We start from the raw sequence: 13,840 nt of genomic DNA on the forward strand, positions 1-13,840 counted from the left end.
ATATTTTTATCTGTTCTAAATTTATTATCCAGAAGACAACATAGGAAGAGGCATTTGGTTTAATAAATCTTATAAAGGACTTTTTATAATTTTCTTCAGTGATTCAAAGATGGAATGTGATTTTTATCCAAATTATTCTTGCTAAAAGACAAAAAGGCTTTATGTAAGTTTTTTTGAAGTTAAATTTAAGCTAAATGCATAAACTAATAATGCTAGCATTTATAGAGTGCTTTCTGTGTGCTACACAATTTTCTAGGTTTATTATTCATATTAACTCATGAAATCCTTATAATGTCCTATGAGGAAGCTTCTGTTATTATCTCCAGTTATAGAAGAAACTGAGGCAAAAAGAGGTTAAATAACTTGCTGAAGGTTACATGACTAGGGAGAAAATTCTGCCCTGTGTAGTTGAGCTCCAAAGCCCATGCTTTTAACCACTCTACTGTTACTTAACATTCCAACAGAAAAAGAATAAAAATTGATTAAATACAGTACCAACATGTTTACAGTGAGTTTGTGTTAATCCAAGAATTTGATTAATATTAGAGTATGTTTTAAAAAATTCATATCTTTTGTGGGAATATAAGTATGCAAATTTCAATTCATGTTTTTCTTTTAGTTTTTTAGGTATGGAACAAAAATATTATATCAAAACAATGAAGATTTTCAGTCTAAATTCTTTCCACCCTTGCAAAAAGTGATGCTACCACCAAATAGTTTTCAAGGAAAAGTAGCATTCATTACTGGGGGAGGTACTGGCCTTGGTAAAGGAATGACAACTCATCTGTCCAGCCTAGGTGCACAGTGTGTGATAGCCAGCCGGTAAGTCAGTCTCAGCAAGTTGCCTGGCAAGAGTCTATTGAAGAATAATTCTGTGCCACAATATCGAAACACTATTTGCCAGAGTTGTTTGATTTGCGTCGTAATCTTCTATGAAATATCCATTAGATTATTTAACTAAATCTCCTTGGAAAAAGTCAGTTATAATTTTTGATGATAGGGCTTCCCTTGTGGCACAGTGGTTAAGAATACGCCTGCCAGTGTAGGGGACACGGGTTCGAGCCCTGGTCTGGGAAGGTCCCACATGCCGCAGAGCAGCTAAGCCCGAGCGCCACACTACTGAGCCTGTGTGCTAGAGCCCGTGAGCCACAACTACTGAAGCCTGTGTGTCACAACTACTGAAGCCCGTGCACCTAGAGCCCATGCTCTGCAACAAGAGAAGCCACAGCAGTGAGAAGCCCGTGCACCGCAGCGAAGAGTAGCCCTGGCTTGCTGCAACTAGAGAAAGTCCGCACACAGCAATGAAGACCCAATGCAGCCAAAAATAAATAAATTAATTAATTTAAAAAAATTTGTGATGATAGAAATAATGATTGATTATGGAACTGATGATATATATATTTCACAAATTCATTGATAGAATTTTTTCTGTATGTGAAGTTAAAAAGTACTATATTGAGGCTGCTTGTTTTCAGTGAGAGTGATTATAATTACTGATTCAGTGGATAGTTAACCTTGTACCAGGATAATGGATATAATGCTTCCATTTTCTATAAGATGGGCAGATATTTCAAAACAGCTGTTGTGATGAATGTAGGGAGGGTGAGACCACGTGGAAAGAATTTCTTATTTAGGCATCTCCCAGTACCTTATAACGATGTAAGTATAGAGGTTTAGAGACTGGTCAAAAAAATCTACCCCTTCTTCCAATTTTGAATAGTGTACAATTTTTAGGTAGGCTAAGTAGTAACCTGAATGACAAGTCACTATGTAATTTACAGCGGGCAAAAGGAATTTCTTTCAGATGTTGTCTTTAATGCAAATTGGCCAGAACATTTTTTTTTTCATGTTGTAATGTGTCTAAGAGTGTTAAAATATTATTTTCTTTGTAACACTACATAATTTACATTATTTATTTTTTCCTGTTTCTCTCAAGAGCATAAGATTCTGACTATATATAGTTGTCCAGACCCATCAATTTGATCTAAAATCTACTAACGTAGATTTTATACATAACATAGATTTTTTTATAGTTTAACATAAGCTTACATCATTCCAGGAATGTATTTTCCTTCTAAAGCAGGCTTGGGCAAGGAAATAATTTAAAATCTATGAGTAGATATAAAATAACTGGCTTAGAAGTAATTCAATAAATTAGTGTCACATATATGAAAATTGCTTAAATTTAACTTCTAGAAAATAAATGCATTCAAACTAACTTGTTTGTAGATATAGCTTTTCTATTGTCTCAAAAATTCATGTCATTAAGCTGTAGATTCTCTTTTTTAATTTATGAAATTAAAAAAAAATATAGCATGAAGTTATTTCAGAACTCATGCAAAGTACCATGTGTTTATTTCTAGAAAAATTGATGTTCTGAAAGCAACTGCAGAACAAATTTCTTCTCAAACTGGAAATAAGGTACATTAATAACAGTTACTTAAATCAGATTTAGGAATTATAGCATGCTTAAGTAATTTACTCATGCTCATGGATTAGGAAGTCTGAAAAAATGTAGGGTTCTTTTTTTCTCTTTGTTATTTTGCAGGTTCATGCAATTCAGTGTGATGTGAGGGATCCTGGTATGGTGCAAAGCACTGTGTCAGAGCTGATCAAAGTCGTAGGACATCCTGATGTAAGTGTAATGGTGATGAGGCGAAAGTATGAGGTCTTTGATGTTGATATCACCTACCAAGATGTATTAAGGAAATAAAATATTGATGTGAGCAAATGCTGTGTTAAGAAGCATCTATTTTCCATTGCTAGCAGAAAGTTAGCTCTGTTTAAATCAGGGAATAGATAAGGTGGACTGCTACACCATTTCCTTTCAGGAGTACTTAAAAAATACATTTACAATCATATAGAACAAACTTGATTTCACTTTATTTAATAAGATTATGAAATAAGAGCAGTTATCCAAGAGCACAATATCTAGTTTAAATGATTCATGCTCTTTGCTTTTTTTAAATAACTTTTGATTATCTCTGTCAGTGGAGGAGAATAATACAAACAAGGAAACCTACAAAAAATATTCCAGATTTCTTCTTGTAAGACCTGAGATATGCATGGGTATTTTGCTTTTGTTTGGTTCACATATTGGAAAGAAACCATTTCTTCTAGTAGTCTCAAAGAGAACACTTTTCTATGTTAAAGATATTTTCAGACAGACCAATAATGTATTATATTATTGGTGGAATAATAATATTCCACCGATAATAAGTGGAATCTTTATTGATATTGAAGAAGCAGGTCATCAACCAAGAATTTCATTAGCTAAATTAAGCCAAAATGATACCAGAAATTAAAGGCATTTTAATTAAGATTTCTTGAAATAAAGTATAGTCACATGGTAGATATGCTTAATCTATATTTATATTTTTAATAATAGACTCTACCCTAATTTTGAGATGGCGATTAGAACTCTAAAATTTGGTAAATAATAATAGGAAATTTTCACAGGCTCACAAAAGGTAAAACTGAACCAAATCTCATGGTATTTTTACATAGCAGACTGTGAACTTTAGCTTTATGATATTATTTGGATTTATAAGTTTCAAAAATAAAAGCCCTTTGGGGAAAATATTCTTCCTCATCTAAGTTTCTGTAACTTGCCTTAATCATTTATTAGATTGTGATAAACAATGCAGCAGGGAATTTTATTTCTCCCACTGAAAGACTGTCTCCTAATGCTTGGAAGACCATAACTGACATAGTTCTAAATGGCACAGCCTTTGTGACACTAGAAATTGGAAAGCAACTAATCAAAGCACAGAAAGGTATGTATATTTATTCTTTACATGTTTATTGGATCCCTACTTGTGCAGGTTCTGTGCTAAGCCCTGGGATACGTAAAAACGTCAATGACAGTGTCTATTCTTGTACAACTCATAATCTAGTGGGGAAGAAAGATACTTAAATAGTTACCATATGCACTTAAATAGTTACCATATGCTGTGATCTAAGCTATATTAAATGTTATGTTTCAAGTGCATTGGAAATCCAGAGAAAGAAATAACTAACTCTCCCTAGGGATGATTATCATGTTGAGGAACAGAATGCAATTTTAGCTGAATTTTCAAAGATCTAGACATGGAGAAGGGGGAAGGAAAGGAAATGTAAATGTCCATGGGAAGAAGCTTGGTGTGGGAAAAGCAGAAGGGTTTAGGGACTGGTTACAGACGGAAGGGAGATCAGTGGGAGATGATTATGGGAGGTGGGTGTAATTGGGAAAGTTCCCGATACCAAAATGGGGAATTTGATGTTAATTTTGAGGAAATGGGGAATTATTTCCTTATGGCTTTTTCTTGAAGGTGTCTCATAAAGAATATGACTTGATTAGAAAGGTTACTGGGAACAATGTAGGGGCTAGAAAAGATTAGAGAGATCATTTAGGAGGGTCTTATTTTCCTTTTGTTAGGATAGATGGCATGGAGGATAAATTAGGAGATATTTAGAAGATAAGATCAATAGGCCTCACTGATTAGGTGAGAGAGTTTTTAGCTGGATTGGATAGTTTAGATGATGATGACATCAATGAGAAAACTGGAAGGAGAGTAGATTTAGAATGTACTAGAACATTTTTGTTTAGTACTATAGGAACAGACTTCTTTAGAAACGTTCATACAATATAAATAGTGAATTTTGGCCTTTTGGCTAAGATCAAGTGTAATATAAATAGTGAATATATTTGTAATGTATTTATGTGGGTATATACATATATGTCTAGAACCAGTGTACATTTATTCATTTAACAGAAACTTACTGATGACTTTTGTGTACCAGGCCCTGTGCTGCATGCCCGCATGACAGGTGACTAAGACACTGTCCCTGAGCAGGTTGTGGTTGGGACTTGAAGGATGGGGGTATTTTCTCAGAGAGGTTGGAGAGTATTCTGAACCAGGACAAGGAGGAAGAATCCTTGTGTTCCTTGAAGGATGTCCTCTGGGGCTTGAGGGGAATGGCATGGAGCTGACCAGTTTCCTTCTGTTGGTTCAAAGCCTTTGCCTCATTAGGTTCAATTTCTTCTTCTTTACAGTGTGGATAATTCTCAGATCAGCTTGAGAAAGGATGTAGGAACAGACAGAAGGATGCTAGAGAGGCACTAGTTTTTTTCCTACGCATGTGCTAATAACTTCCATCTTTTCTCCATGCACTCACTGAAATTGAAACCCCAGGTCACTCATTCCCATTACAGCAAAGTGGATATGATTGAAATTTGGAATTTACATAATTTTTTTGATTTTTTTAAAGGGGTGGATGATTGGGAAGGGAGACAGAGAAGTGTGGGCTGACTTCTCTCTCTTCTCTGTTCTAGGATCCTTCTATCTCTTCTCACTCTGCCTCTGTCTGATTTTCTCTCTCCATACCTCTTACTCATTTCTCTTATTTGTTTCTCTCTGTATATCTGTCTGTCTCTCTCTTTCTCTCTCTCTGTCAGCTCTTCACTTTTGCTTCTGTTTCTTTCTTCATCTTGGTCTCTCTCACCGCTTGGTGTTTCTCCGCCTTGTCTCTTTTATTTCATCCCCTGCCCATCTGTGTTACTCTGGATTTCTGTCTGACTCTCCCTTCTTTTCTCATTATTGTCATTCATTTTAACATAGACTTTGATCTATTTTTATTCATCACATTGGTTAAAATTCTATGGGCTTCATTAAAAATACATTAGCTAAGGCTTCTTAAAAGATGGAGCCAGTTTTTATTCTTCCAAAATTCCTGTCGATTATAGATGCTGTAACCTGACAGGGTTTTAAGGACTTGTATTAGTGAGCTGTGGAGAGTACAATGCACAGGGTCTTTTCTGGTATTGGAGCGATAGTCTAGGAACTCAGGTGCTAATGACCTTTGAGGTGTGTCAAAGTGGTAAATATGGAAGTCAGTTCAGGGAGCAGGCCATCTGTAGTAATCTGTGATCAGAAGTATGTTAGGTGGTCTGGTATCTAGGAAGGCGGTCAAGGTAAGATATCCAGGAAGTCAGAGTAGAAAATATAAGGGCACCAGCAACTAGAAGCCAGATGCTCACTTGCTGGGGACAGGAATTGGTGATGAGTTCCACTCAGAGAGGGGCTAGCAGATCACTGAAGATCAAGAGAACTGTGGCCTTAGCAGGGGCAGAGAAGCTAAAATTAGAGGGACACTGTTAAAGTATGTTTCTAGGCAGCACTGATGCAAAGCTAACAATTTTGAACAAATAAAAGATTTATGAAACTCCTAAAGACCTTAGCCCAATGTGCTCTTATAGCCACAAAGGTCAGTAAATACATGGCTGATCCTTTCTGGGGAGGATTCGAAATTATCCTGCTGAGGTTCATTCATCACTAGTATGTCATGTATAAATTTAAAATTTTTAGTAAATAGTGTGGAAAAGAGTACCTAATTTTATTAAAGAATTGAGAGAACTTGCAATGAGGAAAGAGTAAAAGAATAATACAGAGTTTTATTTAAGAATCTAGTCATGAAGGACATGGATAGGATAAATATTGAATTTTTCCATCAAACCTTAGAGATCACTAGAAGCAAGAGATACCTCTTGAAACTCTTAAGAGGTTATTTTAACCTCTTAAAGTAGCACTATTATTTAAATAGCATTAATAATACTTTATACCACAATAGTGCTTTGTAATTTACAAAGTATTTTCATATACCAGTATAGAATCAGTATGAAATGCAAGATTATTGTATGCTGAAATACAGATAGATTAAAGAAAGAGTAAATCAATACATAATGTAGCTCTAATGTATATATTATTTTTAGTTTGCTAAATGGGAAGAAACATTTATATATAGTGAAATCCACAGATTTTCTATATATAAATTGATACAGAATTTTGATTGTTTTATAAATTTATACACTTAGGTAACCATTACCAAACCAAGACATAGAACATTTCTATTGCCTCCAAATGTTCCCTCTTGCCGATTTCTACTTATGTTCCCTCTTGCTGATTTCTACTTAATCCTCACTGTCTATGTTTTTAATCCATTTTTTATTGAGTTGTTTCTCTTTTTATTATTTTAAAAATTCTATATTTATTTATTTATTTATTTATTTATTTATTTATTTATTTATTTATTTATTTATTTTTTTCTTTTTGCGGTATGCGGGCCTCTCACTGTCGTGGCCTCTCCCGTTGCGGAGCACAGGCTCCGGACGCGCAGGCCCAGTGGCCATGGCTCATGGGCCCAGCCGCTCCGCGGCATATGGGATCCTCCCAGACCGGGGCACGAACCCGTATCCCCTGCATCCGCAGGCGGACTCTCAACCACTGCGCCACCAGGGAGGCCCTATATTTATTTTTTATTGAAGTAACATTGGTTTATAACATATATAAATGTTTCAAGTGTGCAGTATTTCTACTTCTTCATACACTACAGTGTATTTACCACTAAAAATTTAGTTTCCATCTATCACCATACAGTTGATCCCCTTTACCCATTCCTCCCTGCCCCTTCCCCTGGTAACCACTACTCTGTTCTCTGTATTTTTTTAAATTGTTTTTTCCTTCCCTACATCACAGCAGCATCTTACCGTATCTATAGTTGAGTTTTTTGTTTGTTTTTTTTTACGATGTTGGGGGTAGGAGTTTTTTGTTTTATTAATTTACTTATTTATTTTTGCTGTGTTGGGTCTTCGTTTCTGTACTAGGGCTTTCTCTAGTTGTGGCAAGTGGGGGCCACTCTTCATCGCAGTGCATGGGCCTCTCACTATCGTGGCCTCTTTGTTGCGGAGCACAGGCTCCAGACGCGCAGGCTCAGTAGTTGTGGCTCACGGGCCCAGTCGCTCCACGGCATGCGGGATCCTCCCAGACCAGGGCCCGAACCCGTGTCCCCTGCATTAGCGAGCAGACTCTCAACAACTGCGCCACCAGGGAAACCCTGTTCTCTGTATTTATGTTTTTGTTTTTGTTTGGTTTTTTCATTTATTTTGTTTGTGTGTGTGTGCGTGTGTTTGTTTTTTATAGTCCACATATGAGTGATATCATATGGTATTTGTCTTTTTCCATCTGACTTATTTCACTTAGCATGATACCCTCAAGGTCCATCTGTGTTGTCACAAATGGGAAAATTTTATCTTTTTATGGCTGAGTAGTATTTCTCTCTGTGTGTGTGTGTATATCACATCTTTATCCATTCAACTCTTGATGGGCACTTAGCTATTTTAATATCTTGGCTATTGTAAATAATGCCATGATGAACACAGGGGTTCATATATCTTTTCAAATTAGTGTTTCTGTATTCTTTGGATAAATACCCAGAAGTGGGATAGCTGGAAAATATGGTAGTTCTATTCTTAATTTTTTCAGGACCCTCTATACTGTTTTCCATAGTGGCTATACCAGTTTATATTCCCACTAACAGTTTACTAGTGTTCCCTTTATTCTGTATCCTCACCAACATCTGTTATTTATGGTCTTTTTGATGATAGACATTCTGACAGGTGTGAGGTGCTATCTCATTGTGGTTTTGATTTACATTTCCCTGATGATTAGCAATGTTGAGCATCTTTTCATATGCCTGTTGGCCATCTATAAGTCTTCTTTAGAAAAATGTTTATTCAGCTCCTCTGCCCATTTTTTAAATGTTTTTTGTTGTTGTTGAGTTGTATGAGCTCTTTATATATTTTGGATGTTAACCTCTTATCGGATATATCATTTGCACGTATCTTCTTCCATTCAATAAATTGTATTTTCATTTTGTTGATGGTTTCCTTTGCTGTGCAGAAATTTTTTAGTTTGATGTAGTCCCATTTGTTTATTTTTGCTTTAGTTTCCCTTGCCTGAGGAGACATATCTAGAAAGATTGCTAAGACTGATGTTAAAGAGCTTACTGCCTATTTTCTTCTAGGAATTTTGTGGTTTCAGGTCTTAGATTCAATCTTTAATCCATTTTGAGTTGATTTTTATGTATGGTGTGAGATAGTGGTCTAGTTTCATTTTCTGTCAGTGGCTGTCCAGTTTTCCCAACACCAAGTGCTGGAGAGATTATCCTCTCACCATTGTATGTTCTTTGCTTCTTTGTCATATATTAATTGTCTGTATATACATGGGATTATTTCTGGGCTCTACTTTCTTTTCCTTTGATCTGTGTATCTCTTTTTCTTTCATTACCATGCTGTTTTAATTACTATAGCTTTGTAATTTAGTTTGAAATCAGGGAGTGTGATACCTCCAGCTTTGTTCTCTTTTCTCAGGAGTGTGTTGGATATTTGCTGTATTTTGTGGTTCGATATAAATTTTAGAATTTTTTTGTTCTGTTTTCATGAAAAAAGTCCTTGGGAATTTGATAAGGATTGCATTGAATCTATAGATTGCTTTAGGTAATAAGGACATTTTAACAAAGTTAATTCTTCCAACCCATGAGCCCAGAATATCTTTTCACTTATTTGTGTCTTCTTCAATTTCTTTCAACAGTGTCTTATAGTTTTCAGTGTATGAGTCTTTTACCTCCTTGGTTAAATTTATTCCTAGGTATTTTATTCTTTTTTGTGATTGTAAATGGGATTGTTTTTAAAATTTGTCTTTCTGCTAGCTCGCTGTTGGTGTATAGAAACACAGCCGATTTTTTGTATGTTGATTTTGTACCTTTCAACTTTACTGCATTTCTTTACTATTTCTAATACTATTTGGGGGAGTCTTTAGGGTTTTCTATATATGAAATCTTATCATTCACAAATAGTGTCAATTTTTCTTCTTCCTTTCCAATTTAAATGCCTTTGATTTCTTTTTCTTGCCTAATTGCTCTGGCTGGGGCTTCCAATACTATGTTGAATAAGAGTGACAAGAGTGGATATTCTTTCCTTATTCCTGATTTTAGAGGGATAGTTTTCAGTTTTTCCCCATTGAGTATGATGTTAGCTGTGGGCTTGTCATGTATGACCTTTATGTTGTTGCGGTATGTTCCTTCTATACCAATTTTATTGAGAGTTTTATCCTAAATGAGTGTTTAATCTTTTCAAATGCTTTTTCTTCTTCTCTTGAGAAGATCATATGGTGTTTTAAAATTAACTTTATTGAGGTATAATTGATGTATAAAAAACCGTACATATTTAATGTATACATTTGTGTATACCCATGAAACCACCATTCAATCAAGGTAATAAAACATATCCATCACCTCCATGAGGTTTCTCATGTCCTTCTTCCGTGTGTGTGTGTGTTAACAGCACTTATGTGAGAACTACTGTCTTAATAAAAAATTTTAAGTGCACAATACAGTATTGCTAAATTTAGGCACGATTTTGTACCTAAAGAGATTTTGCAGATCTCTAGAACTTATTCACCTTGCATAACTGAAACTTTATAGTCATTGAACAACCCCCATTTCCCCTTCCCCCCAGGCCCTGGCAGCCACCATTCTACTTTCTGCTTCTATGAGTTTGACCTCTTTAGATACCTTATATAAGTGTAATCATGCAATATTTGTCCTTCTGTGATGGGCTTATTTCACTTAGCATAATGTCCTTCAGGTTCATCCATGTTGTTGCACATGACAATTTCTATTAAAGCTTAATAATATTCCATTGTATATGTATACCAAATTTTTTCTTTTTCCTTATCTGTCAATGGGCCTTTGGTTTGTTTCCATATATTTGCTATTACGAATAATGCTGCAATGAACATGCGAGTGCAGATACCATTTCCAGGTCTTGATATCTGTTCTTTTGGATATATACCCAGAAGTGAGATTGCTGGATCATAAAGGTAGTTTTATTTTTAATTTTTTGAGGAGCCTCCATACTGCTTTCCATAGTGGTTGCACCATTTCACATTTACACAATGGTTGCACATTCACCAGTAACAGTGTACAAGGTTTCCATTTTCTCCATATCCTTGCCAACATGTAGCTTTTTTTTTTTCAAATAATATCTGTCCTAACAGGTGTGAGGTGATATCTCATTGTGGTTTTGATTTGCATTTCCCTGATGATCAGTGAAGTAGAGCACCTTTTCATGTACCTGCTGGCCATCTGTATATCTTCTTTAGAGAGATGTCTATTCAAGTCTTTTGCCTATTTTTTAATCTGACTATTTGTTTTTCCCTATTGAGGTGTTGGAGTTCCTTATAGAATTTGGATATTAACCTCTTACCAGATATGTAATTTGCAAATATTTTCTCCCATGCTACAGGTTGCCTTTTTATTCTGTTGATTGTTTCCGTTGCTGTGCAGAAACTTTAGTTTGATGTAGTCCTACTTGTCTATTTTGGTTTTTGTTACCTGATTCCACATGCATCCTTGAAAAAATAACAAAAATTTTATTCTTCTGTGTAACACCATACCATTATTTTACCTAAGAAAACTAATAATTCCACAATGTTTTATTATCCAGTTCATATTCAGATTTCACCAAATATCTTCACAAAATATCTTTTTTTAATTGAAGTATAGTTGATATATAATATTATATGTTACAGCTGTGCAATATAGAGATTTACAAGTTTTAAAAGTTATATTCCATTATAGTTATTATGAAATATTGTCTATATTCCCTGTGTTGTACAGTATATCCTTATAGCTTATTTTATAGGTAATAGTTTGGACCTCTTAATTGTCTCCCCTAAATTGCCCATCCCTGCCCCCCTCTCCCCACTGGTAACCACTAGTTTGTTCTCTATATCTGTGAGTCTGTTTCTTTCTTGTTATATTCACTAGTTTGTTGTATTTTTTAGATTTCACATGTGATAACATACAGTATTTGTCTTTCTCTGACTTATTTCACTCGGCATAATACCCTCCAGGTCCATCCATCTTGTTACAAATGGCAAATTTCATTCTTTTTTTATGGCTGAATAGTGTTCCATATATACATATATATTTTACATATATATATATATAAAACATCTTTTTTATTGGAGTATAATTGCTTTACAATGTTGTGTTAGTTTCTGCTGTACAGTGAAGTGAATCAGCTACATGAATACCTATATCCCCTCCCTCTTGGACCTCCCTCCCACCCCCCGTCCCACCCATCTAGGTCATCACAGAGCACTGAGCTGAGTTCCCTGTGCTTTATAGCAGGTTCCCACTAGCTATCTATTTTACACGTGGTAGTGTATATATGTGAATCCTAATCTCCCAATTCGTCCCACCCTCCCCTTCCCCCCACTGTGTCCACATGTCTGTTCTCTACATCTGTGTCTCTGTTCCTGCCATGGAAGTAGGTTCATCTGTAACATTTTTCAAGATTCCACAATATGTGTTGATATGCGATATTTGCTTTTCTCTTTCTGACTTACTTCACTCTGTATGACAGACTCTACATCCATCCACATCTTTACAAATGACCCAATTTTGTTCCTTTTTATGGCTGAGTAATACCCCATCATACATATGTACCACATCTTCTTTATCCATTTATCGGTTGTTGGAGATTTAGGTTGTTTCCATGTCCTGGCTATTGTAAATAGTGCTGCAATGAACATGGGGTACATCTGTCCTTTTGAATTATGGTTTTCTCAGAGTATATGCCCAGTAATGGGATTGCTGGGTCATATGGTGGTTCTACTTTTAGTTTTTTAAGAAACCTCCTTACTGTTCTCCACAGTGGCTGTATCAATTTACATTCTGAGTGCAAGAGGGTTCCCTTTTCTCCACACCCTCTCCAGCATTTATTGTTTGTAGATTTTTTCATGGTGGCCATTCTGACTGGTGTGAGGTGATACCTCACTGTAGTTATTCTTGTTTGTTTTGTTTTTGTTTTTTGTGGTACGCGGGCCTCTCACTGCTGTGGCCTCTCCCATTGCAGAGCACAGGCTCCAGACGCTCAGGCTCAGCGGCCATCACTCACAGGCCCAGCCGCTCCACGGCATGTGGGATCTTACTGGACTGGGGCATGAACCCATGTCCCCTGCATTGGCAGGCAGACTCCCAACCACTGCGCCACCAGGGAAGCCCCCTCACTGTAGTTTTGATTTGCATTTCTCTACTAATCAATGATGTTGACCATCCTTTCATGTGCCCCTTGGCCATCTGTATGTCTTCTTTGGAGAGATGAAATTTAGGTCTTCCACCCATTTTTTTTGATTGGGTTGTTTGTTTTTTTGATATTGAGCTTCATGAGCTGTTTGTATATTTTGGAGATTAATCCTTTGTCCACTGCTTCGTTTGCAAATATTTTCTCCCATTTTGAGGGTTGTCTTTTCATCTTGTTTATGGTTTCCTTTGCTGTGCAAAAGCTTTTAAGTTTAATTAGGTCCCCTTTGTTTATTTTTGTTTTTATATTCATTCATTACTCTAGAAGGTGGGTCATAAAAGATGTTGCTGTGGTTTATGCCAAAGAGTGTTTTTCCTATGTTTTCCTCAGAGTTTTATAGTGTCCAGTCTTACATTTAGGTCTTTAATCCATTTTGAGTTTATTTTTGTGTATGGTGTTGGGGAGTGTTCAAATTTAATTCTTTTACATGTACCTCTGCAGTTTTCCCAGCACCACTTATTGAAGAGGCTGTCTTTTCTCCATTGTATATTCTTGCCTCCTTTGTCATAGATTAGGTGACCATAGGTGAGTGGGTTTATCTCTGGGATTTTTATCCTGTACCATTGATCTATATTTCTGTTTTTGTGCCAGTACCATACTGTCTTGATTACTATAGCTTTGTAGTAGAGTTTGAAGTCAGGGAGCCTGATTCCTCCAGCTCCATTTTTCTTTCTCAAGATTGCTTTGGCTATTCGGGGTCTTTTGTGTTTCCATAGAAACTGCAAAATTTTTTGTTCTAGTTCTGTGAGGAATGCCATTGGTAATTTGATAGGGATTGCATTGAATCTGTAGATTGCTTTGGGTAGTATAGTCATTTTCACAATATTGGTCTTCTAACCCAAGAACATGTTATATCTCTCCATCTGTATGTGT

General features: G+C 35.9%; 1 protein-coding gene across 2 annotated transcripts in view; it reads left to right on the forward strand.

The window, feature by feature from the left end:
- The window catches only part of DECR1 (2,4-dienoyl-CoA reductase 1), a 66,985-nt gene that overhangs the window by 9,749 nt on the left and 43,396 nt on the right, over window positions 1-13,840 (forward strand). For both annotated transcript variants that reach the window (XM_081258657.1, XM_081258658.1), the window contains exons 2-5: window positions 620-822; window positions 2,364-2,421; window positions 2,549-2,635; window positions 3,629-3,776. In XM_081258657.1, the coding sequence (XP_081114783.1) occupies window positions 620-822; window positions 2,364-2,421; window positions 2,549-2,635; window positions 3,629-3,776 (496 nt within the window). The remainder of the gene's footprint in view (window positions 1-619; window positions 823-2,363; window positions 2,422-2,548; window positions 2,636-3,628; window positions 3,777-13,840) is intronic.

Source organism: Mesoplodon bidens (assembly GCF_964165515.1).
Source record: "Mesoplodon bidens genome assembly, chromosome: 16".
Taxonomy (NCBI): Eukaryota; Metazoa; Chordata; class Mammalia; order Artiodactyla; family Ziphiidae; genus Mesoplodon; species Mesoplodon bidens.